The sequence below is a fragment of the Sinohyriopsis cumingii genome, chromosome 17, assembly GCF_028554795.1.
Source record: "Sinohyriopsis cumingii isolate HCF-2022 chromosome 17, ASM2855479v2, whole genome shotgun sequence".
NCBI classification, from domain to species: domain Eukaryota; kingdom Metazoa; phylum Mollusca; class Bivalvia; order Unionida; family Unionidae; genus Sinohyriopsis; species Sinohyriopsis cumingii.
In genome coordinates this window covers 59,834,012-59,858,384 of record NC_142977.1, presented here as the reverse complement: position 1 = coordinate 59,858,384, position 24,373 = coordinate 59,834,012, and the positions used below count along the sequence as shown (strand labels likewise).

General features: G+C 36.2%; 2 protein-coding genes across 7 annotated transcripts in view; one reads left to right on the top strand and one right to left on the bottom strand.

Moving 5' to 3' along the window:
• The window catches only part of LOC149779044 (uncharacterized), a 214,751-nt gene that overhangs the window by 50,490 nt on the left and 139,888 nt on the right, over positions 1–24,373 (top strand). For all 6 annotated transcript variants that reach the window (XR_016415554.1, XR_016415555.1, XR_016415552.1 and 3 more), the window contains one exon: positions 5,371–5,556. Coding sequence is in view for 1 of the 6 variants with exons in the window: in XM_089939614.1 (XP_089795740.1) it covers positions 5,371–5,556 (186 nt within the window). In the remaining 5 variants the exon portion in view is untranslated. The remainder of the gene's footprint in view (positions 1–5,370; positions 5,557–24,373) is intronic.
• On the bottom strand, positions 12,601–19,387 carry LOC149779045 (transient receptor potential cation channel subfamily V member 5-like). Its single transcript, XM_089939613.1, has one exon. It carries the CDS (start codon positions 18,671–18,673, stop codon positions 15,881–15,883), a length of 2,793 nt encoding a protein of 930 aa, XP_089795739.1. The 5' UTR covers positions 18,674–19,387; the 3' UTR covers positions 12,601–15,880.

Below are 24,373 nucleotides of genomic sequence, written 5' to 3'. Positions count from 1 at the left end.
ATTTCTAAGATCATAAATAGAAAACAGGTGTGATGATAGAAATGAAATAAAGGCAGAATCTGGATGCATTTCTAAGACCATAAATAGAAAACAGGAGTGATGATAGAAATGAAATAAAGGCAGAATCTGGATGCATTTCTAAGACCATAAATAGAAAACAGGTGTGATGATAGAAATGAAATACAGGCAGAATCTGGATGCATTTCTAAGACCATAAACAGAAGACAGGTGTGATGATAGTAATGAAATGCAGGAAGAATCCGAATGCATTTCTAAAACCATAAATAGAAAACAGGTGTGATGATAGATGAATATATTTTGTTGCATTGTGAGACCCAAGGCAACACATAGAGGTAACTTTAATGCCTGTTCTAGATTTGCTCAGATTATAAACTCAAATATTTTAAGAGCTTTAATGCATCAGAATCATTTTGTCTAATGAATTGTTAAAGAGTAGCTTCCCTTGGACTTTTATATATGTTGTGCAGAGCAGGTAAAAAGAAACTTTCATAGTAGTTGTACTGTGGGGGCAGGAGCCAGTTTTTATGTACAAATTTAATTCCGCAATCAGCGACCTAGTATAAAAGAATTATATAAAATCAAATACACAAGTGAGGTCAAAATTTTCCATACTTTTGGATACCAATATTAAAAGAAAGCATAAGAATATTATCCACTCAGCAGTTGATAGCAGAAGAAGTTTATGCACCCCAACCCCAAATTTTTACCTGCATTTTTCATATCTGAAGGTCATTTTTGACACCATGTGATGCTCACAGTGCAAACACAAACCCTTTTCCTACGCAACAGTTCTGCAAAACAGTGTGTACTAAACAGGCTTTTGTAATTGAAAATATTTGTCATCCAAGCCGTTTTTAAGATATTCTACTTGCCCCAAACCCATCTGTTTACTGCTATGGGAAACTAGCTCTTCTTCCTAGCCAACTGTTAGTATTTCACTATCAACATACTGCAGAGTAACTATGGAAGGTGTACATGCCTGACATCAGTTTCAAGAGCAATGCAGCCCGAAACACCTAGTTTACAAATATTTCCATATCTTTAAATAGTAAACAATAATAGCTGAAAAAGTCACATCATAGCCTTAAGTTAAGAAATTTGCCATGGGGCCAATTTACGAAACTGGACCCTGCCACCTTAAGAATTTGGCTGAAAATGGTTTATGTCAAAAGCTGTGTACATATCACATATTTAGACATTATCTAGTAAAATGGTATAAAGGAAAACGTTTTGTGTGCAAAACTAAAAATGGTATTTCACTTTTAGAAAGAGACTACTTTGTGGCAAAAAGCACTGCATTATTTACATTGTGAGTTATGACTGACTGCATTTCTTGAAAGATTTCAAATTGTTTGCAACCTACAATGCTTTTGGTCTTTGTTTACCACCATAGCATCAGGACAGAATCAGAATTACTTAAATGTTTCATGAATGTCAAAAAGAGATTTGGAAGTTATAAATTTAAGGAGTAAATGACAAATGCTATGTTAGTTGTCAGCGACAGAAGTGAAAAGTTTCTATAAACTCTTTTAGCAAACTTAAGAAATCACACATTTAAGTAAATAATGTGCTTTAGAAGTAATTTTAGACTGATATAAAACAAGCAGTTCCTAACCTTTCATTATTATTCTGGAGATGCTAATAGCCGCAGTGTGTTGTGTTTGGGGGGTAATCACAACAAGTCTAGCTAATCTGGAGAGATCAAAGTTTAATCAATTAACATTAGACCATGCTGGAATATTGATATACTGATGTGTGGGACCCTGTTAAACTTATAAAGGGACATATCAAATAAATTCATTGATACATAATCACTGAAATTGACCACACATATACAATTACTCAGTACAATTTAACAGAGAAATTTCTTCTCAGACACCAATTCACTTATAACTGACTTTAACGATTTCTGGAGTTTACAAAATCATGAAGCATTTGTGTTCCAAAGAGAGGCATTGTTTAGGTAAAGATGTGTCATTAGAATTGATGTTTCAGCACGTCTTTATTGTATTCACCTTAATCTACTCAAAGACAACCTATCTGTGTAACTCTAAATTTGGCTAATATCTCCATTGCTGTTTAAGGAATCTGAATAAAGTCTTGATGTTGTTTAGAAAGTTTATTATTGGGGTAAATACCTGACATAGACTGTCATGTATAGCTGTCTTCCCCCCCAACCAAATTCTTTGTATGTGGCAGGGTGGACGTGGGAGACGTGCCTGTGACTATACAAAATGTATTCATAAAAAGCAGTTGATAAAGCAGTTATTAATTGAAAACTAGTTTCATCACAAATTTGCTTCAGATTATCAAATTTGACTTTTTCCATAATTTCTTTCAGTATTTACTTTATCCTAATGGTTTCATTTAGATCAGTACGGTGGTAAGCACTTCCTGCATATTATTTATGATGTGAAAATTTTCTGTAACACAATTTTTGTTCCTGGGTAATAAGTGTTATTTTGTAATTGCTTATGCCTAAAAAGTATAGAAAATGGCTGTTATTCCCCACAAACTTTGTTTTTATGACCAGGACAGTGATATTTTGAAATTTACCTATTTCCAATTAGAAAACAGGCAAATTTGTGTCTTTTCATTTACATAAAGTAAGAAATAAACAATATATGAATCAAAATTCAAGATCAGACTGTTCAACTCCGTGACATGAAGTCAGTCCTACTGTATGGAGCAGAGACCTGGAGAAGGGGGCCCCGAGTGGCCGAGTGATCTAAAGCGCTCACCGTTACGGATCACTGCCATCTCACCTCTGTCTGCGTGAGTTCGAGTCTCAGCCTCGGCTAACGCTGGTACGTGAGAAAGCCTGCCAGTAGCTTCTCGTGGGTCGGTGGTTCTTCCCGGGGTTTTCCAGGGTTCTTCCTCCACCAATTATACTGGCCGCCATGTATAGCCTATCTTTTGCTGAAAAATGGCGTTAAACCCTACAACAACAACAACAAGAAGACCTGGAGAACCACCAAGTCGACCGTAAAGAGAGTTCAGACCTTCATCAAGAGCTGCCTAAGAAGAATTCTCCAGATCCGCTGGCCAGACACCATTAGCAACACCAACCTGTGGCAGAGAACCTCCCAGCTTCTGGTAGAGGACGAGATCAAAAAGAGAAGGTGGGGTTGGATAGGACACACCCTACATAAGCCGCCAACCAACATTACCAGACAGGCATTGAAATGGAACCTCAGGGCAAGCAGGGAAGGGGTTGACCAAGAAACACCTGGCGACGTGACCTTGAGGTGGACATCACTAAGATGGGTCACACCTGGAGTCACCTTGAGGGGATGGCACAGGACAGTAGCCTCTGGCGATCTTTTGTGGGCGGCCTATACCCCGGCAGGGGTGACGGGCAAATTTGATTGAATCAAAATTATGTATTTATACTAAAGTAATACAAAAATGACCACAAAAGATTTAGAAGTGAGTAGTTTTTTGAGATTTACGATTATATTGTAAATCACTTTCATGAATCAGCCCCCAAATGTAGTCTCCCATCATGTTGTCGTTATACTGTACTTGGTAGCAGCATTCAAAGTCTAGCATATCCTTTGGAAGTGATCGCCTTGCTCCATTGAGTACGTTGCAATGTTCTACTTGAATTTATCAAGATGAGCATCAAGGATGTGGACTTTGAAGGACATCCTTCAGCACATTTGCCGTAGTTCTTCACCAGAGTCTCTTCTAGCTCCCACATAGTTTTCGGCCTTGTGATTGCCTAGGAAGCCCTGAACCACTGCAACAAAGCGGTTTCAAGCCACTTTCTCCTTACCAGTGAGCTTCTTGGGGAATTCATTGCGCTCCAGGATCTTTTTTATCTGTGGTCCGACGAAGACACAAGCTTTGACCTTTGCCTCAGACAGCTTAGGGAAGAAGTTTTGAAGGTACTTGAAGGCTACCGATTCCTTATCTAGAGCTCTGACAAATTGTTTCATAAGGCCCATTTTGATGTGCGTTGGTGGCATCAGCTCCTTCGGGGGGGTTGGGGATCCACTAGTGGCTCCCACTTGATGTCGTTCCTCCACACAGAGAACTAGTTTGCTGTGGCCAGTCCTGCCTGTGGTAGGCAAAGAAAGCAGGGAAACTTGGTAAAACCGCCTTGGAGATCCATCATGAATGCCACCATTTTGAAGTCACCAATGACCCCATCCCCCAACTGTACTCAATCATACTTCAAGGCATCCAGCAAGGTCTTGATGCTGTTATAATCCTCTTTTGAGGTGCACCAAGTGAGCCAGGGGAAGAGACAGGTACCCATTATGGAGAAACACAGCTTTGAGGCTCCTGGATGAGCTGTCAATGAAGAGGCACCACTCATTCTGGTTACAGGCGATTCCGATTGCCTTGAACAGACTGGTCACATTGTGGCAGAAGCAGAGCCCATCTTGATGGGTGAAGAAGCTGGAAAAAGCTTGGTGACACGTCCTCTGATGTTTGACTTGCACACTTTTATAATAATAATAATAACAATAGGTGCATTTGATGTATGATACTTGTGCAGAAACCAAATTTTGATGGTGGAACCTCTTTTCAGAGGTCACCTATCTTAAGGTCAGTTTTGTCTTTTCCCTTTAGTCATGCTTAAGACAAGTTTGACTATGTATGTATTAAAATCCATGCATTGACACTGTTCATAATGTATTCAGTTGTGATGGTTTTGCATGGAAAGAAATGCTCACAAATTAAATATGGTGCCTGAATTGATCAACTGTAGTGAATACAATACTACATGTATACCTATTATCGATGAACATGATGCGGTATTCTATTCAGTATAAATCTCCAGTCTTAATAACCACTCTGGTGGCCTAGTGGTTAGAATGTCTTCCTCAGATATGGGAGGTCACAGGTTCAATCCCTGGCCAAGTCATACCAAAGACTTATAAAAATGGTACTAACAGCTGTCTTGCTAGGCACTTAGCAATAAGATGTTAGTGGTAGGGCTGGTTGGCCTGGTGTCATGATCATGTGACTGGGTGGGACATGTTGATGCAGGTCTGCAGCAGGGTGCCCCAGTGCTAGACACCACTATATAAGCTGCCACGCTGCAGACATCATAGTAATATAACTGAAAAATTGTTAAAGCTACATTAAAAATCCATATCACACATGCATGCACAGACACACACACAAATACGTATATGTTATGCTCCATGTAGGCCTAAAGTTGGGACTCGTATCAATTAAGAAATTCACACCTGTGCAAAACTATTTGAACCTGAGAACATTTAGATACTTACTGAGTTAAAGAGTAACTATCATGAATGAAGTGTATTGACAGGAGTATTATAAGAATCCATACTCCATGTTTCTGAAATAATTTTGTGTTTTTCTTTTCTTCAGTGTGTGAGCAAGAAGTGGATCCTTTGTCAGGATTTCTTGCCAGCCCAAAGTACCTTCCATTAACTAAGAAGACAATCGTGTGCACATACAATGTGATGAGTCCAGAAGGGCTGATCACTCTCCTTGGGTTTGCCGACTTCACTATTAATTCTAGTAGTTTGACCGTGAATGGAAAAAATGTGACAGGTAAGGGCCAATGTTTTTGTTTTATTTATGTGTCTTTTGTTATGTTTATGCTTGTATTATTTTAAGAAATATATGAAAATAAGTTATTTGAATCTTAACAGATTTAATTATTTTATTATTGATCACATGATGAATCATCATGAGAAAATGAGAAAACATATGCTTGGGTTATTGATAGTTAAATCTAAAGTCATGTGACAGACTGAGAAAAATGTGTACTGAAAATTAAAAGAAGAAAATAATCCTTGTTTAAAAGTAATTTCTATGTTCTGCAAACATTACATGAAAAAATTTTATAATGGCTGTATTGACTTTGCAGACTAGGTAAACTCGTTTTATCCTCCTGACAAAAGATATGGGATATATATCAGTAGCAATGCAGAATATATAACAATAGCAGTGCAGGATATACAGCAATAGCATTGTGGGATACATATCATTAGCAGTGCAGGATATATAGCAATAACAGTGCAGGATATATAGCAATAGCAATGCAGGATATATAGCAACAACAGTGCAGGATATATAGCTATAGCAATACAGGATATATATCAATAACAGTGCAGGATATATAGCAATAGCAATGCAGGATATATGGCAATAACTGCAGGATAAACAGAAATAGTATTGTGGGGTAGATATGAGTAGCAATGCAGGATATAGAGCAATAGCAATGCAGGATATATTGCAACAGCAGTGCAGGATTAACAGCAATAGCATTGCAGGGTAGATATCAGTAGAAATGCAGGACATAGAGCAGTAGCAATATCAGATATATAGCAAAAACAGTGCAGGATATAGAGCAGTAGTATTGTGGGATGGATATCAGTAGCAATGCAGTTTATATAGCAGTAGCAATGTAGGATATATAGCAATAACAATGCATTATGTATAGCAGTAGCAATGCATGATGTATGGCAATAGCAATGCAGGATATACAATAGCAGTACAGGATATACAGCAATAGCATTGTGGGGTAGATATCGGTAGAATTGCAGCCTATTTAGCAATAGCAATGTAGGATATAAAAACAACTGTAGGATATACAGCAATATCAGTGTTGGATATATAGTAGCAATGCAGGATATATACCAATATCTGGAGGTAAATAGCTATAGCTATGCAGGATGTATAGCAATGACAATGTGGGATATATATCAATTCAGGATATATAGCAATAGCAATCTACGATATATAGCAATAGTGCAGTATATACAACATTATTATTGTGGGCTAGACATCAGTAGCAAAGCAGGATATAAAGCAATATCAGTGTGGGATATATAGCAAAATGAATGCAGGATACATAGTTATAACACTGCAGGATATGCAGCAATAGTATTATAGGTTAGATATCAGTAGCAGTGTAGGATATATAGCAGTAGCAATGTGGGATATATATCAACAGTGCAGGATATACGGTAATAGCAATGTGGGATATGTAGCAGTAGCAATGCAGGATTTATAACTATTAATTTGGAAGTAAATATACAGCAGTAGCATTGTGGGGTATATATCAATAGCAATGCAGGATATATTGCAACAACAGTGCAGGATATATAGCAATACAAGATATATAGTAATATCAGTGTGCAGTATATAGCATTAGCAAAATGGTATATATAGTAGCAGTGCACTATATATAGCAATAGCAGTGCAGAATATACAGCAATAATATTGTGGGTTAGACATCAGTAGCAATGCAGGATATATAACATTAGTTTTGTGGATTGTATAGCAGTAGGAATGCAGGATATGTAGCAATAACAGTGCAGTATATACACCAATATCATTGTGGGGTAGATATCAGTAGCAGTGCAGGACATACAGCAATAGCAGTGTGGAAAATATAGCAGTAGCAATGCAGGATATATCCCAATGCCAGTTTGGAGATAAATAGCTATATCATTGTGCATTTTATAGCAATAGCAATGCAGGACATATAGTATTGTCCATTCATTAGGATGAAGTGGTTATTATAGCTTAAGTTTGCTGTGGTCTTTTAAAATCTGTTCTTGTACGTGTCTTACCCATGTCTAGAGGTAGAAGCCAATTGATATTGGGGCTGCTAGGTTCAAAGTCAAGATGACTTGAACTGTAAATGTGATTTTCCTTCCAGCATGATAAAACTAGTTTCTTTGGCCTAATTTTCAGCAAGCTTTCTGGTAGAGTATGCATGAGTAGGGACTTCGCAATGTTGATTCTGAGGAATAGGTGAAAGATCATAGTCACTAGAGCAGATGTTATCAAATTTTGCTTAGGTCTATAAAGTTAAGTGGAGTGGTTGTTCATCTCAATTGTTCTTTCATCCTCAGTCTTAGACAACAGTTCGGAGTAGGTTTCCTAACACATGCACCCAGGGGGCCCCGAGTGGTCTAAAGTGCTCACTATCTCACCTGTCCATGTGGGTTTGAGTTTCAGGCTCGCCCAATGTCTGTATATGAGAAAACGTGCCTGTAGCTTCTCGTGGGGTGGTGGTTCTTTCCAGGGTTTTCCCGGGGTACTTCTTCCACCATTTATACTGGCTGCCATGTATATCCCATCTTGTGCTGAAAATGGCGTAAAACCTTTAACAACAACAACAACATAAGACTTGATCCCAGGGAATGGAAATAAGGGGGTTAACTTTGTAAATGTTGATTAATTATATATTTTTGGTTACATTTCAGCATTAGCTCAGGTTTTATTCAAACAGTATACACCTATGTGGCTGCCATAAAATGGGGGACATGGTACATGTATATATAAGATACACTTAGATCTGCTTAGGCACAGATATGTACTGGATTGCAAACAAACTGGCTTATTGTTGTGTATTATACATTAAAATGTGAGTTTGTGGACCAATTTTGTACGATAATTTTTATATCAGTATCTTGGACAAGTTCAAACATGAGCAAGATTTGTGTGTGTGTCTGTATGTGTGATTTGGATTTTTAATGTTACTTTAACAGTTTTTAGTCATTTTGCGACTTTGTCTGCAGTGTGGCAGTTTATTATCAAGTCTAGCATCATGTCCCACCCAGTCACAATATCCTGTAATCAGGTCAGCCAGATGTAACACTAACCTTTTAATTCTGAATGCAAAGTGAGACATCCACTAGTACCATTTTTATGTCTTAACATCACTTGGCTGGGATCGAAACCTCATCCTGCCACATCCAAGGTGGATACTCCAACCATTTAGGTCACTGGAGCGACTGAGCAAGATTTATAAATATTAATAAGATGATCTTTCACCTGATTGCCTGAGCTTGTTATCACTCTTCAGATATATTTCTGATCTGATTTTGATCCAACTTTGAATATGAATTTGTTTATTTATATCAAGTTTTCACGTAAGGTGGACACATTAGAAGGTGTATTTCTGATCAGACATGGTATGCAAATTTTTGTCATTAAGACCTTGGATAAGTTAGATTGAGTGACATCCAGGCATATTAATGAAGTGATCTTACATCTTGCTCTGGCTATATATAAATATGAAGTCTAGTCGAAAAATATTTGTTATTTAATGTGTTCTTTACACATTTGAGATTTGACACCCCACCCCCTCGACAAAAGAAACTCTAGGCAAAGGATAATTGATAGTCATCACATGGGCAACATTAAAGCTGTTTCTGTGGCTTCCTATGGCAGCACCCTGGGTTTCACATATTGGTCACCTAGTCCCCGATGACACATCAGACTCTACACATCTGGATCATGACTCAGGGGACATAACTCAGAGTGATTACATACACTGTGTATGTGCCTTCCTCCCGAGAATACATGTTCATATTTGGGTCCAGTTGGTAAGAGATAAGTGTAAAATTCTGGAATGTTTTTAGATCTGTTAAATTATTGTTTATTGTATTTAATGACAAAGAATTTTGACAGTAAAGTGCAACAGGTCAAACTTAAGTCATTCAGTATGAAGGATTTGATCTTGTTGTCCTTGTCTTCCTTATGCCATGGAAATAATTATGCATTACTTAAATGGACCACTCCAGGTTCAATCCCCGGCAAAGTCATACCAAAGACTTATAAAAATGGTACAGACAGCTGCCTTGCTTGGCACTCAGCATTAAGAGGTTAGTGTTAGGACTGGTCAGCCTGGTGTCAGGGTAATGTGACTGGGTGGGACATCATGCTACATGTCTGCAGCATGATGTTCCAATGCTAGACATCACTATAAACTACCACACTGCAGACATCGTAGTGATATGATTGAAAAATTGTTAAAGCAACGTTAAAAATCCAAATCACAGACACACACACACACACACAACATAAAATGCCTCCTACGATAAGCTTTGGATAAATGTGTATTTAACTAATTGTTATTAACTGTACTTGTATTTACTTTATTGTAGAAAGAACATAATTGGGTCTTTATAAAACAGATTGGGAGGTAATTTCATTAATATAATAGAAATATGTAGTCAGTGATGACTTTGTAAATTTCCTGGAATCCCCCCCCCCCCGGCCGTAAAAATGATTGCCCTCCCCTGCCCTAGACACAGGTTTTTGAACTGTAGATCACAAGGATTTACATTTTCTCCAGATGTTTACAAGAAAAGATAGCAGAAATATGATCAGATGGACAAAAAGGTGTGATCAAGATTATATTTTAATGTCATACTTAAAAGTAAAAATTTATGAAACTAGGAAGTAATATAAATAAAGGCCTAATAAGACTGATTGTATGAAAACTTAATTCATTTACATGGAACTAATTTTTATTGTTTTTAAAAAAAACTCTACAAATGAAATTTATCTTCTTTCATCTTGACCACTGGTCTGCCCTTCAGGGCACTGCAGTTTTGGAAGACTGTGTCCAGGAAGTGTCAGAGGTTTACATGTTTGACAACTTTGTTTTCTCTTGTGCAATATTAACAAGGATTGTCTGATATCAAATTAATTTGGCATGCATGGTTCTATTGATGAGACCATGCACAATTCAAAATTAAATGGTTCATCACTTGCATGTCAGAGTTAATGATCTTGCTACCTGATAAAGGATTTTAGGATTTTAATGTTGGGATTTTGGAGAAAATTTCAGGATTGATCACAATTTTATTGTGGCCAAACCACAGTCAGTTGAGGATCTTTTTTCCATATAATGTTTCACAGGAACAAATGTTTTGATTTTTTTCAAATAGTTTTCATTCTATAACAGCTGGAATGATGCAGAACTTGTTCTTGCCATTATTGATAACAGAAATTGTAATTGTTTATCACTTGACCGAAAGTGTCGGATGCTTGGCATTAATTTATTTAGAACAGCATTTGTGAGATTTTAACCAAAATTTGGTATGCAGACTTTTTATGTTACCATTTGAACATTCTGTATAATTTGGAAGAGTTATGTCCCCTTATTGCCTGCTCTAATGTTGATTTCTGCAGCTTAACTTTATTGGTGATTTTTCATGCCAGCTTTTTATTGAGGAGACCTTAGAGGAGTTTGATTTCCAGCAGAATCTGTGTCATTTAGAGGCTTTATGGTTTCCGATTTCCAAAAGTAACTGTGTCATTCAGAGTCACTAATTTACGGCAGTAACTGTGTCATTTATAAGTTTTATGGTCACTGATTTCCAGTCTCCTTAACTTGGTATTGTTTAACTAGCCCAATACTTAGTATACCGGGACCATGTCAGGCAAATTAGTCACCTCCTTGTCTCTAATTTCAGTTTAAAAACAGCAATGGTGTCATCATTTTTGCCTCATCTTCACTTCTCCCTCTTTTGGCCATTAATGCTTTCATATACTGAGTACATTCTTAACTCTTGTGTCTTTTTTCTGTTGAGGGAGATGTAAAATGGTTTAAAGATAGTATTTCAAAGTTGTTTTGAACAACCGCTTTAAATTTGTAGAATGCATGCACACGTGTCATCGTCATATATTCTAACCATAGTGGCCTCTGATATTACGAGTGTGCAATTTCAAAGTTACAACTACATTTGTATAATCCAAACAAACAGACTTAAAAGTGATGAATGGGGAGGGGGGCTATAATTGTTCCAATTGCAAAACCAACAGTAATGTCCTTAAAGCCTCACATATCCTGGTGGGAGAAACACTATTTGGAAACTTTTTAAAAAATGTTTGTTTTTCAAAGATCACAGTATATATTCACTTAAAAGTTCGGTCCAGTTGCAAGACTGTATAGACCTAGACTGCATAGACCTAGATCTGTCATCACGTAATGCACCAGCAGATCCAGATCTATGCAGTTTGGAGCGTCCACCTCGGATGCGGGAGGTCGTGGGTTCTATCCCTGGCCAAGTCATACCAAAGACTTACAAAAATAGTACTAACAGCTACCTCACTTGACGCTCAGCATTAAAAGGTTAGTGTTAGGACTGGTCGGCCTTGTGTCAGGATAATGTGACTGGGTGGGACATCATGCTACATGTCTGCAGCATGATGCCCCAATGCTAGACATCACTATAAACTGCCACATTGCAGACATCACAACACATCTACACAGTTTGATAGGAGTAATCAGTAGAACTAACAATATAGACTCTGATTAGTCTGCACATTATTTGATGGCATGTTTGCAGTTCAGCCTGGTTTACTAGTGAGTACCTGGTTAATGCTACTTAAAATTCCAAATCTCTCTCTCTCTCCCTCTCTTTCTCTCTCTCTCTCTCACTCCTCTCACACACACACACACACACACACACACAGACATACAGAGTGAGTACATGGTATATGTGGCCAAAGAAATATAATAATGTCCATATAACGTAGCATGGAGTCATTGAATCATATTGGCTTGAAATGTTTGACAATGTATCTTAGATTTTACCACTAATGTTCGATGAATTGATATGTGTGTTATATTTACGGGTATTTTGGAATTTTGCTTGGGATTAAAAGTTTGTCAGAGTATTGTTGCACGAGTTTTATCGAAAGAAAAAAGGGAAATTTTGAATGGACTCTTTTCCACATTCATAGGAGAACAACAAGCAATTTATTTCTTATTAAAATAAACCAGCAGTACTTGCTAATCTTGTGTTAATCTAATTGTATATTAATAATATGAAGACCGAAGACTTTTTGGGTTCTGTTCATTTAATAACATTAATGGATAAAACAAACCTTAGAACAAAAATAATTTCTCTATCACAGCTGATTGTCATTGTAAAAATAGACACAAAACAAAGAAAAGATACATAAATACAAATCCTTTTGTTTACTGTTCAGAATAATACATGGAGATCAAAGTAAGTGCCAAACACTTTGCTCCCAAACCAAGATGTATGATGTGGCTCATTCATTTACATACTACTTTGAATTATCAAACACTGTTGGGGCCCCAGCTGGCCGAGTGGGCGAAGCCGATTGCCTTTACGCATCACTCACATCTAACCTCTGTCTGTATGGCTTCTGGCTTGGTCAGTGTGGATATCTGAGAAAGTTCGCCATTTGCTTCCAATGGATTTTTTTCTTCCGTTTGCCTTCCCAGGGTTCTTCCACCACCAAATATACTGGCTGCTTTATAAAGCCTTTTATATACTGTATATTGGCATTATTAAATCGACAGAACCAAAAATGACAATCAAATCTTGTCCGATACTGCATGTGCTGTAAATTCTGGATAAAAGGCATATGCACTGTGAAAATAGTCCATGTTGTATGTGTTTATTTTAACAGGTCAAAGTTGTATGCATTATTTTTGTTTTATGCACAGATTAACAGGAAATGCAGCTACATGTTTTTGTGTTGTTTTGGTTTTGAGCATATAGATTGGAATTAACAGTATGCGACATCTATTTGCTTCAGTAAAGAAAGTTTAGATACATGTAGCAAAACATGTACGAACAACATTAGCGACTGTCAATACACAGACTGTTGCTTAAATCAAGTAATTAGGATAGAATAGATGTGAGGGTAATTTTGTATCTTAAGCTCTGGTTTTCTTTATATACAGATCTAGACTTAGCTACTAAAATACCAGATATCATATATGCATTATTTCTTGTGTATACTTTTTTCTTTATACGCTTATTTTCACAGTTGCACTTTTATCCAAGTATTACAGCATATCATCACATACATGTAACTAAGATGCTTATCAGATAAAGGGATCAAACTTTTCTTAAAATCATTGATCTAGAAACAGAAAGCCCAACTCAGAATTGTATTTTTCCATTTTTCTTAAACAAAAAAATAAAACAAAAATATTGGTGCTAATGTATTTCTCATTTTGTTAACACCCTGTCACATGTATGAACAGAAAACATCCCCATCACGTAGTATATGTAAAGAGCAAGTTATGATTTCATTAGTACATATTAACATAAATAATATTTAAAATACCAGATGAAATTAAGTGTAACCATTTGTTAAGAATCACTTGTAGGTAGATTGTCATGGTGTTTAATAAAATTATGTAAATAAACAAAACAAAATAAGTCTTTATAATGAGTAAAGTGTGCATGCTAAAAAAAATAATAGTACAAAATAAATCTGGTTTTAAATACTTTATAAGAATCATACTAGTATTTAAGTAATTGTGCACTATTTTGATAAATTCTAAAGATGCAGATTAATATGAGCATACCATATGTACACATAAGTTGGATCCAACTGCAAAAATAACATAGACTCTGATCAGCCATTGCATATTGTGCCATTGATCAAGGTCTGTGTTGTTTCTTCTCCTGATTACTCCAAACAAACTGCATAGACTCAAATTTTATGGCGCATTATGCAGTGTCGGATTTAGGTCAGTGCGGTTTGCAGTTGGTTTCCTGTTAAAATGTAGTATACATAGTGTGTGTTTACATGTTACTTGTACACTACTGTCCAGTCTCATTAACCTAATTTAAAAAAAAAAGCCCATCATGTTTGTTGACTCATTGTTGTTGCAGACGAAATTAGAACTTGACATCATTGTTGCTGCCAGGCTTATTTTAATTTAGGTCATTAATTTTGATTTGTTGTAACACTCATTGCTGATGTTTCAGTAAGAATTAGTATGTTTTTATGTAAAGATAGAGCAAAACAAGTAGGCACGGTTCTTTAGTGGTAATGCAGTTGGAGTCCACTTACTTGTTCAAGGACTTACCTTGGTAGCCAATCAGATGGTAGGTTTCAAAACCAAGCCATTTTTCATCAAGAGTCTGGCATACAAATGACTGAGCAAGCTTATTTTGCTGGTCAGAGGAAATATATTTTTTAAAATTATTATTAAGCATGCCTTGCTGGTAATAACAGTTTGAACTTCAGTCATTTATAATTTACAGAATAGAATGAAATGAATCAGAAAACAACCTTATTATGCTTGGTAAAAATATATAAAATGTGTAAGTAGTATATGGGTACATGGTCATGCAAATACAAGTATATCCATTACAATTCTCATGGAACAAAATCTAGTCAGTACCATTAGTATAAGGGCTTTTGTACGTACATGTATTTGCATGCAGATTGAATCCAACTCCGAAGAACAGAGACCCTGATCTGTCATTGCATAATGTGCCTTCAGATCAGGTTCTTACTGGTTACTTCTATCAGACTGCATAGACCCAGATCTGCCACTGCAGTTTGCGGTTGGACTCGACTTATAAATGTCAGTTGTATTATCTAGATCATTTATGTACCTTTTTTCCCAAAGAATGTGAATATTTCTGAAAATTTAGAAGCAGGCATTGAGATTTAAATGACATCTAATTTGACAGTAAAATAATTTCTATGTTGATGCGATCACAGATATTAATATTTAATTGTACAGGTAATGAATGCAAGCTTGTTTTACATGTAACTCTCCTACAATGTCTGTGTTAAGGATATTTTCTGTTTTCAGCATACCGCTGTTCATGGCTATATCTGAATGATATTAATCTGGAAATGAAATTAGTAAATAAATAAACCATAAAAACAACTCTTTTCAAATAAAATATTTCAGACATAGATGTCTTCACATAGCTCTAGCAGCACACTATATTGATTTCTTAAATGATGACAAATAATGAATTAGCATCAACATTTTAAAATAGCTTTTTGCCCAATACACTTCACCCAAAGGACATGGTAGACAAGGCAGTCTTGTAAATTAAATTTTCATTATTTTTGCCTGCAATCAGAAAGTATATACATATATCTACCTATTAGTAAATAGATTTGTCATTAAGACCATAATGTTTTGTATTAAAATAGCATTAAAGAAAATTTTAAAAAAATGCTGTAAGCATATTTATTTTGAAATGAAACTCTTTGATTTCTGAATATTCTATTTACTTTTATATGGAGATGATATACAGGGTAAAAGAAACTTTGGTAAGAATGCCATATTATATGAAGATGATCCCTCCAGTGTTTGTTGGATTTGTTATGCATCAGATACAATTCCAATCTCTACAGCTGGGACATTAAACACTCCTCTGCAATTGGCTGTCAAAGCAATGGGTTCAACGGAAACTATTTGCACATCATTTGTCTGGTAGACACTTGTGTGTGAATCTTCAGGTCTGTCCATTGTGGGTTGGCCAGACTTTGAATCCTGGTGATGAGTCACATGCGGGTTAAAATCGACATGTCTTTTGATATGGATGTTTGGACTCAAAAGATTTGTATTGGTCCCTTCTTGATTGGGAGTTTTGTAGCCAGAATACAGGTTGGATGTGTCTGCTCTAAACTGACTGAGTTTGTTACTTGATTCCACACTACCTTCAGGGCTGAATCTCTGTTTTGTGGGTTTCTGTTTTAGCTCATGCTTAGAATGTCTTCTGTCAAGGTCATTTGATTTAGGTATATCGTTTGAGACCTCATTATTAATACCATTGTTCTGAATGTGATCATGAGTTTTGTCCTGCTTAGACTGCTTTTGTTTAACTATTAGACTTGGTGTAGAAACTGGAGTTAGAGTTCCTTTAGTAAGCAGAAATTTTGGTCCAAACGTAGCTAGAGCAGCAATTGACTCTGTTCTTAGTTGTTGTTTTAGGCGATAGGTTTCCTCTGTGCCGGCATATTCAGTTCGAAGTGAGCATACATCAAGGAAGTATCTCTGCTCTTTTATAACTTGTTTTAATTTTGGATCATAACGTTTGATGTGCTTTTTTTGACCTACCATATGAGTGAAACACCTTGGAAGAATGTCTTCATAGAAAAGTATTAGAGCCAGTTGTTGGATACGCCATTGTGCATGACGATTTTGTGACACCAGTGAGCACGTCTGTGACATCATAGCAATAAGGGCATTCAACATCAAGATGTATGTGAGAACAGCAAACATGAAGAACAGAAGGATTGCAAGCCATGGATGGCGTGCGGAGTACAAGACATCAATGTCTGTCAAACCAATCATTAACTTGAATAATAAAAGCATTGTTGTGAAATATGTATCAAAATCACCTGCATCTATTTTGGCCCCTTTAAACACCATGTACAGTCCAGCTGTGAAAGAGATGAGAGTTGTACTAATAATAACCGAAAATCTCAGAAGATCTCCAAAAATTATTTTCTGTAACATCACTGTAAAAAAACTGAATTTTTTCAACGAGCGAAAGAAAAACATTAGAAAAATCCAGCCACTGACTAGAGCAAGAATTAGGAGGTAGTCCTCATAGTATGGTACAGTTTTTCTCAAAATAAAATCCAGCAGCAAACTGAATGCAAATATGAACAGAATTATACGGTATGGTCCATTACTAAGGACATTTGTCAGCTGTGATAAACGATGAGAACTCCATTGACTTAAGAGATGGATTATTTCCTTGACTAGATATAGTATGGCAATGATCAGATACACAAAACGACATGCTGTCAGGAATTTTTCACAGTCGCAATTATTTGGAGTCAGAGTTCCTGCAGACTGGGTAGAGTTTGTGTCACTGCCAGTGGGCGATTTTGAATAGGTCTCGGCTAGAAGAACCGAGTACACAGTCAGGAGGATCATGAATAGGAGATGAAAGAGAGACCAGATGTAGTGGTACTTTCTGTAGCACAACCATTTAGACTTGATGATCTTTCTAACTGTCGAAATCTGAATGAACTCAATAGCTGATGATGCCTTGATGTCAAAGATCATTTCCAGAATTGATTCTTTGTGATCCGTTGTGCAACATGTACCACCGAAAGGGAAGCATAAATTCATTCTTCGATTGGAAAATTTTACATTTGAGACACCCTCTGCATCTTTTGGAGCAATATGGCGTGACAATCTATTCATTTTTTTGTGCTGTGAGACCAACCATCGTCTCATGGCTAGGGAATCTATTTCAGTCACATCATAATCTTTCCGATCTAAGAGCCCATCATAATCGCTCTGGAAGCAATAAACACATTGAAGGTTCAGTAGATACTGAAAAATATCTGGTTGAGAAAGAAAGACACACAACTGGAGTGGATTCAGATCTTCATTGTTGGTAATAAAGTAAATATAGGTTTGATTGCTGTGATCATACTCAGTAAGGTAGAAGACTTCACGATTTTTTGATATGTCCATCATTTCAGTGATTTTTTCATGTAGGAACTGAAACATTTCTAAAACACTAGGTAAAAGCTGAGGATAAATTGCTGCAAATCGGATTAGTGTGTGAAAAACTGTGTCTCCTTTTGTATTCTTTCTATCCATCTCAGCTCCATTCTGCAGTAGAGTAGATACCATGTCATGGTTGAAAGTCAAGGCTGCCACCGACAAAGGGAGCTCACCCATCATGACTGTGTTTGCAAATTTAAACCCCGTAGCAGTTAGGTGGAGAACATGATTGAGCATTGTCTGGCTAATATTCAGAAGTTTGGAGAGAAATGTTTCCACTGTATCAATATTTTCCTTTACAATGGCAATATGAAGCGCTGTTTGACCAAGATAAGCATCCGAATCTCTTCTGTCAGCCAAGATTAGATCAGGACAAACCTCGATCAATTTTTGTATGATTTCCGATGGTTGATTAAACTTGGCTGCAACATGGAGGGCTGATTCTCCATCGTTATCTGTGTGATGTGCCAGTTGCTTCACTTGACCCTCCTTCCTCAAAATGTCCAAGAGAATGTTGCACTTCTCCATTTCCCCAAGGCGAATCATTTTGAAAAGCTCACTGAAGAAGACATTGGGTTGTTCACCTCCACTAAATAGAAGTCTTCTGTGGTGCTCTTTGTACTGTTTCCTATGGAAGGTGGCCATCTTGAGTTTATTTGTATGATCTGTTTAATATTAGTAAATTTTCCTTGTTAACTTTTACAGATTTGATCAATAACTTGTTAAATGTAGAGAGGTGTATAATGGTGGCTTTGAAAAATGTGATGATTCAGCTGTTTCTAAAAAAAACAGTAGGAGATAGGCAGGGGGAAATCTTTTTTTCCAGGTTATGCTGTTAAAATTTCTGCACATCAAAGTACAAGTTTTTCTTTTCAGCAGGCTGAAATTAACCTCTGGAATAACAATTCCAAATGGCACATTTTACATGGTATTTCTCTTTCACTAAGAAAAACCCTTTTGCAGTTTTGGTTCAGTTAAGGAAAAAGTTGTGTTACAGATACAATTTTCCTTGTTTGGATTCAAACACTGCAGAACACTTAACACTTGTACTCCTTTTCTAAGGCAGCTTGACTGTCGGTCTCTGTTTGCATGGTGGTTGCAGAGTGGTAAGCTTGAAAAAAGTTGACCCTTGAATTATAAACTAGAATTTGACTAAGCCAATGTCAACTTTAAAATATGATTCTCCAAGCATGGACCTTGTAGATTTCTATTACATTGTTTTGGTGTTCCCTGGAGAACAGGATATTTTTTACTATTGTAACTTTAGTACCATTGGCCTTGTTACTATCATTCAGTGCATTATTTACTAGGATTCGAGTGTCGAGATCAGTGATTCCTTTAGTAGCCTTGATTTCACCTGCAAAGAAAGAATAAAGTTGTGTATTGATTCATTGACTCTGTTGTTTATTACACTTCTTATACATGTTCATGTAGAACCGTATGTGCTTGTGCTTGAGTTAAAGGTATTCTTAATTAGGGGACCATGCTTCATTATTTCTTTTTCTGCATATGTAAGTAGAGTGGTCCCCTAGTATAAAGCCCCTCAGAATACTGTATGTACTCACTTATTAGTTGAGTAAACTGCAAACAAAAAAGATCCTGATCTGCTGTAGCATAACACACATGCAAATCAGGGTCTATCTTGTTTGTTCTACTGATTACTCCTAATAAGCACAGACAGATCTGCTGGTGCATTATGCAACAACAGTTCTGGGTCTGTGCAGTTTGCAGTTGGACTTTTCTTATAGGCAAGTATATATGGTACCACTGCTTTTCTTATAACATGGATATGATCATGGAACCTATTAAATTTATTGAATTTTATTTCATTTTACTTGAATTATTTCAGTTAAATGGAGTTCAGTGGTAATAAAAACCAATTATAATGAAATTTCACATACCGCATAGCCTCGCTTATAAGACTAGTCCAACAGTAAAATGCACAGATCCAGATCATCTGTCGCATAATGCTCTAGCAGATATGGGTCTGTGCAGTTTGCTACTAGTAATCAGTAGAACAGGCAACATAGACCCAGATTGGCAGGCGCATCATGCTATGTCAGATCAGGCACTTTGTAGTTTGATTTGACTTATCATGAACATGTGCAGTACGAAACCTAGGTGTTACTCTGTACAGTACTCTACATTACACCAACATGTCATGAACATATGCAAGGCTGCATATCTTGAGCTGAGACGCATCAGCTCCATTCGCAGATATTTCAGTTGATGCCACTAAAACACTTGTGTGTTCATTAGTACCTTCAAGACTGGACTATTGTAACTCAATTCTGTCTGGTTTATCTCAGTATGTACTCCAGAAACTTCAAAAAGTTCAAAACACAGCTGCTCGGATCATACTTAGAGTACCATGATCAGAGCACACCTCCCTGCTGCTCTGTACCCTACACTGGCTATCCATTCGATCCAGAATCAAACACTAAATTTGTTGTCTGTGCTACGCTTCACTGATGGGATGGACTCCAGTCCAACATACCTATCCGACCTCATCCAGACTCCAGTCCAACATACCCATCTGACCTCACCCATGTGTACACACCGGCAAGATACTTACGCTCCTCTTCTGACAATTGTATACTCATTATTCCTACTATGAAAACAAAGTCATATGGACAACGTTCTTTTGCATACTAGGGCCCAGCAACGTGGAATGAATTGCCCACTGAACTTAGACACAAAGACACAGTGATCCCATTCAAGAGTGCTCTTAAAACTCACTTATTTTGACTGGAAGAACAAACTTAAAGACCTAATAATGTTTCCTACCTTAAATATTTTCAGCGTGTTTTTCATGTTTTCTAATTTCATGGTGTTTGTTTTTTGTAATCATATCATTATATATGTTTTTTTATGTTATAGGTGTTGTCTAATGTTGTAAAGCGCTTAGAGCTTCTAAAGATTAGGCGCTATACAAAGCCCTCATTATTATTATAAGTGAGTATAATGGGAACTGAATGTTCCATAATGTATTTTTTATGCACTATTTTTCTCAACATGGGCAAGGGAGCTTTACTATTTTGCTTACAGATAGATGATGGGGAAACTGTTGATATGATGTCAGTGTGGGTTATGAGTTAGGAGATTTTACCATATTCAGTGTTTAAGGTACCTATCACACTTGAGTAGCTGTGGAGTGATCATTTCTAGAAGTCATTTAAAAGTTTGCTTGCTGAGACTTTATAATTTGATCATCTTAGACACTTATAGAATTTGATATGATACATACAAAATTTGATGTGATGTGATGTGATTTTTATTTTTAACGTAGCTTTAACAATTTTTCAGTCATATCGCTACGATGTCTGCAGTGTGGCAGTTTATAGTGATGTCTAGCACTTGGGGCATCATGCCGCAGACATGTAGCATGATGTCCCACCCAGTCACATTATCTTGACACCAGGCCGACCAGTCCTAACACTAACCTCTTAATGCTGAACGCCAAGCGAGACAGCTGTTAGTACCATTTTTTAAGTCTCTGGTATGACTCGGCCGGGGATCAAACCCACGACCTCCTGCATCCGAGGCGGACGCTCTAACCACTAGGCCATCGGAGCGTAACAAAATTTGAGATTATACATATATAATTTGAGACCATACATACAAAATCTAAGATTATACATATGGAATTTGAGACCATAGATACAAAATTTAAGATTATACATATAGAATTTGAGACCATAGATACAAAATTTAAGATTATACATATGGAATTTGAGACCATAGATACAAAATTTAAGATTATACATATAGAATTTGAGACCATAGATACAAAATTTAAGATTATACATGTAGAATTTGAGACCATAGATACAAAATTTGAGATCATACATATAAAATTTGAAATCATAATATAGAATTTGAGAAAATAGATATAACATTTGAGATCATACATATAGAATTTGAGACCATGCATACAAAATTTAAGATTATACATATAGAATTTGAGACCATAGATACAAAATTTAAGTTTATACATATAAAATTTGAGATCATACATACAAAATTTGAGATCATACATACAAAATTTGAAATCATACATACAAAATTTGAGATGCGAATAAAATTGAATGTGAAATAATGATAGAAGATTAGAGGAAGTGATTGTTTTTATTTAAGACAAATGAAAGCATAATTATTTAAAGAATAAGAAATAGTCATCATCTTCTTCAATTTCAGGTCAGCCATTAAAATTCACTATTTGGAGTTCTGAAAAACATCTCTTTACATATAGCTTGCACTTAAATTTGCTGGCGAAGGACCATTACCTTAATTTTATTCTGATTGTTTACATAGTAAAGTCTTAGCCATATCTGTGTTAATGATTGCTTCACTGACAGTAATTTTCTGCTGAGTAAATTTTGGTATTCATCTACATGTCCTTTTTTTTCTACATCCACACATTTACCTTAGGTTGATTGCACAGGTTAAGTAGACAGGTCAGATGGTAAGTCGGGTTTGTTAGATGCACAGAAATCAACTTAATGTAGGAATGTACTGCCCACAATTATAATTGGATTATGCCATGAATTAAGCTATATCTGCCAAATATATTTAGAATAAAATGTGGTATATACCTTTAAATAGAAAGTGTTGTCATTTCAAGCTGCTTCATTATGATTATGAAGGTCGTCAATTAACAATTGTTACTTACAGTTATTAAATTTTTTGTTGCAAATTCATTTAAATCACAGCCTTGAGTGCTGACATACATTTGATGCTCAGAAATGTTAGCAGTTAACAGACATTGTTACATTTTTAATTTATATTGAATTGGCTTTGGTTTAGTTTGTGTCGGTTTCAAAACATTTTTCAGCACATGATAAGCTATACTTAGCAGCTAGTATGTTTGGTGGAGGAAGAACTCTGGAAGAACCACTGACCCACGGGAAGCAACTGGCAATATAGGGAATCTGCATCAGCATGATTGGCAAGGGAAGCAACGCTTTGCAGAATAATTTTTGTGGAATGGGTTTTCAGTTGTATAATGAAGACTATGTTCTTTGCAGCTGCAATAATTTGTGCTTAGATTTTTCAAATTAGTAGTCTAGCTGAACCCATATGATCTACTGTGATTTTAGAAAGGTAATAGACTGGTTAGATCTATCACATTCAGGCATGTTAAACATCCTTTGAGTTGGGTTTATTGAGACCCAGTCTCTGTATGCATACCATCTATACTCCAATATCTACCGAATCATTATGCACTGGTAAATTTGGGTCCATGCCATTTGCAGTTGGATCTGAGTATTTATTGAGAATAATGGGATCAAATATTGACCAGTATTGAACACATTTCAGTAGATCTTAAAACTTGTCTTTATTTTGAAAGCCATATATCAATATGGCATATATTTGCTAGTTTCTTACAGGTGGTTTTTATGCATCTATATTATCTGATGGGAGTATATAGGGTTATCCATGTCTGACAATCCCATCTCACTTGTTTCTCTGTCACAAATTTTGTTTCCATTCCATTATTTTTGAAGAACTTTACGGATTGAAAATAAATTGGTACAAACCCTCTGTGACAGTAATTTGATTTCAGCAGCCTGTTGCCAGTCAGCTAGTGAAGATGGACTGGTTATGATTCTGCAGGACTAGCAATAAATTTCCCTCTTCTAGTCTTCCTGGCCACACAAAAATTTGTGTTATTTTCTAGGCCTGTTACGGCTTATGCTTGACACAGCATTCAACTACATATTATTAGTCTGGCATTTGTGCTTTGTGGACTCATTTCTAGTTCAGTAGAATATGAGACTGTTGACAGTAACTTCTGAAATTTTATGACTCTATACAACATACACTTTTTCAGCTTGTATGTGTTCTATTACTGTAACAAAAAAAACATACCAATTGCACCTGGTTTCACCTGTGATACTAACCACTCATCACAACCACAAATTAAATCTGTCAATTTGCCTTCTTCACTGACATTTGCTTACCTTACATCATTTTGTATAAATTTATAATCCATTCGATTTTTTTATTTCTGTTCTCAGTGAGAGCAGTGTAAAGTGGTTATGCACTTGTATAAGATTACATTTGCACTTTTCTGGTTACATGATGTTGACTGACAAAGTCCCTCCTCACTTGTCATTTAGATTATTTTCAATAGTGTGATTGATACAGAGCAAATTGGAAACACTTGTCTCTCAAGGATCAGTATTTTGAATTGGCTGATTCGTGTTTTATTTCAGTGATATTTTGAAAATTGTTGTAATGCATCGTTTGACTTATTTGAAGGATGAATATTTAGGTAGAATGCCTGTCAAATAGGAAAATCTTAGAAATTGGCATTAGAAAGTCACGAACAACCTTTTTGAT

What these genes read in the sequence shown, in the direction of transcription:
- LOC149779045 (XM_089939613.1), bottom strand. Translation starts at nt 18,673, where the DNA reads ATGGCCACCTTCCATAGGAAACAGTACAAAGAGCACCACAGAAGACTT.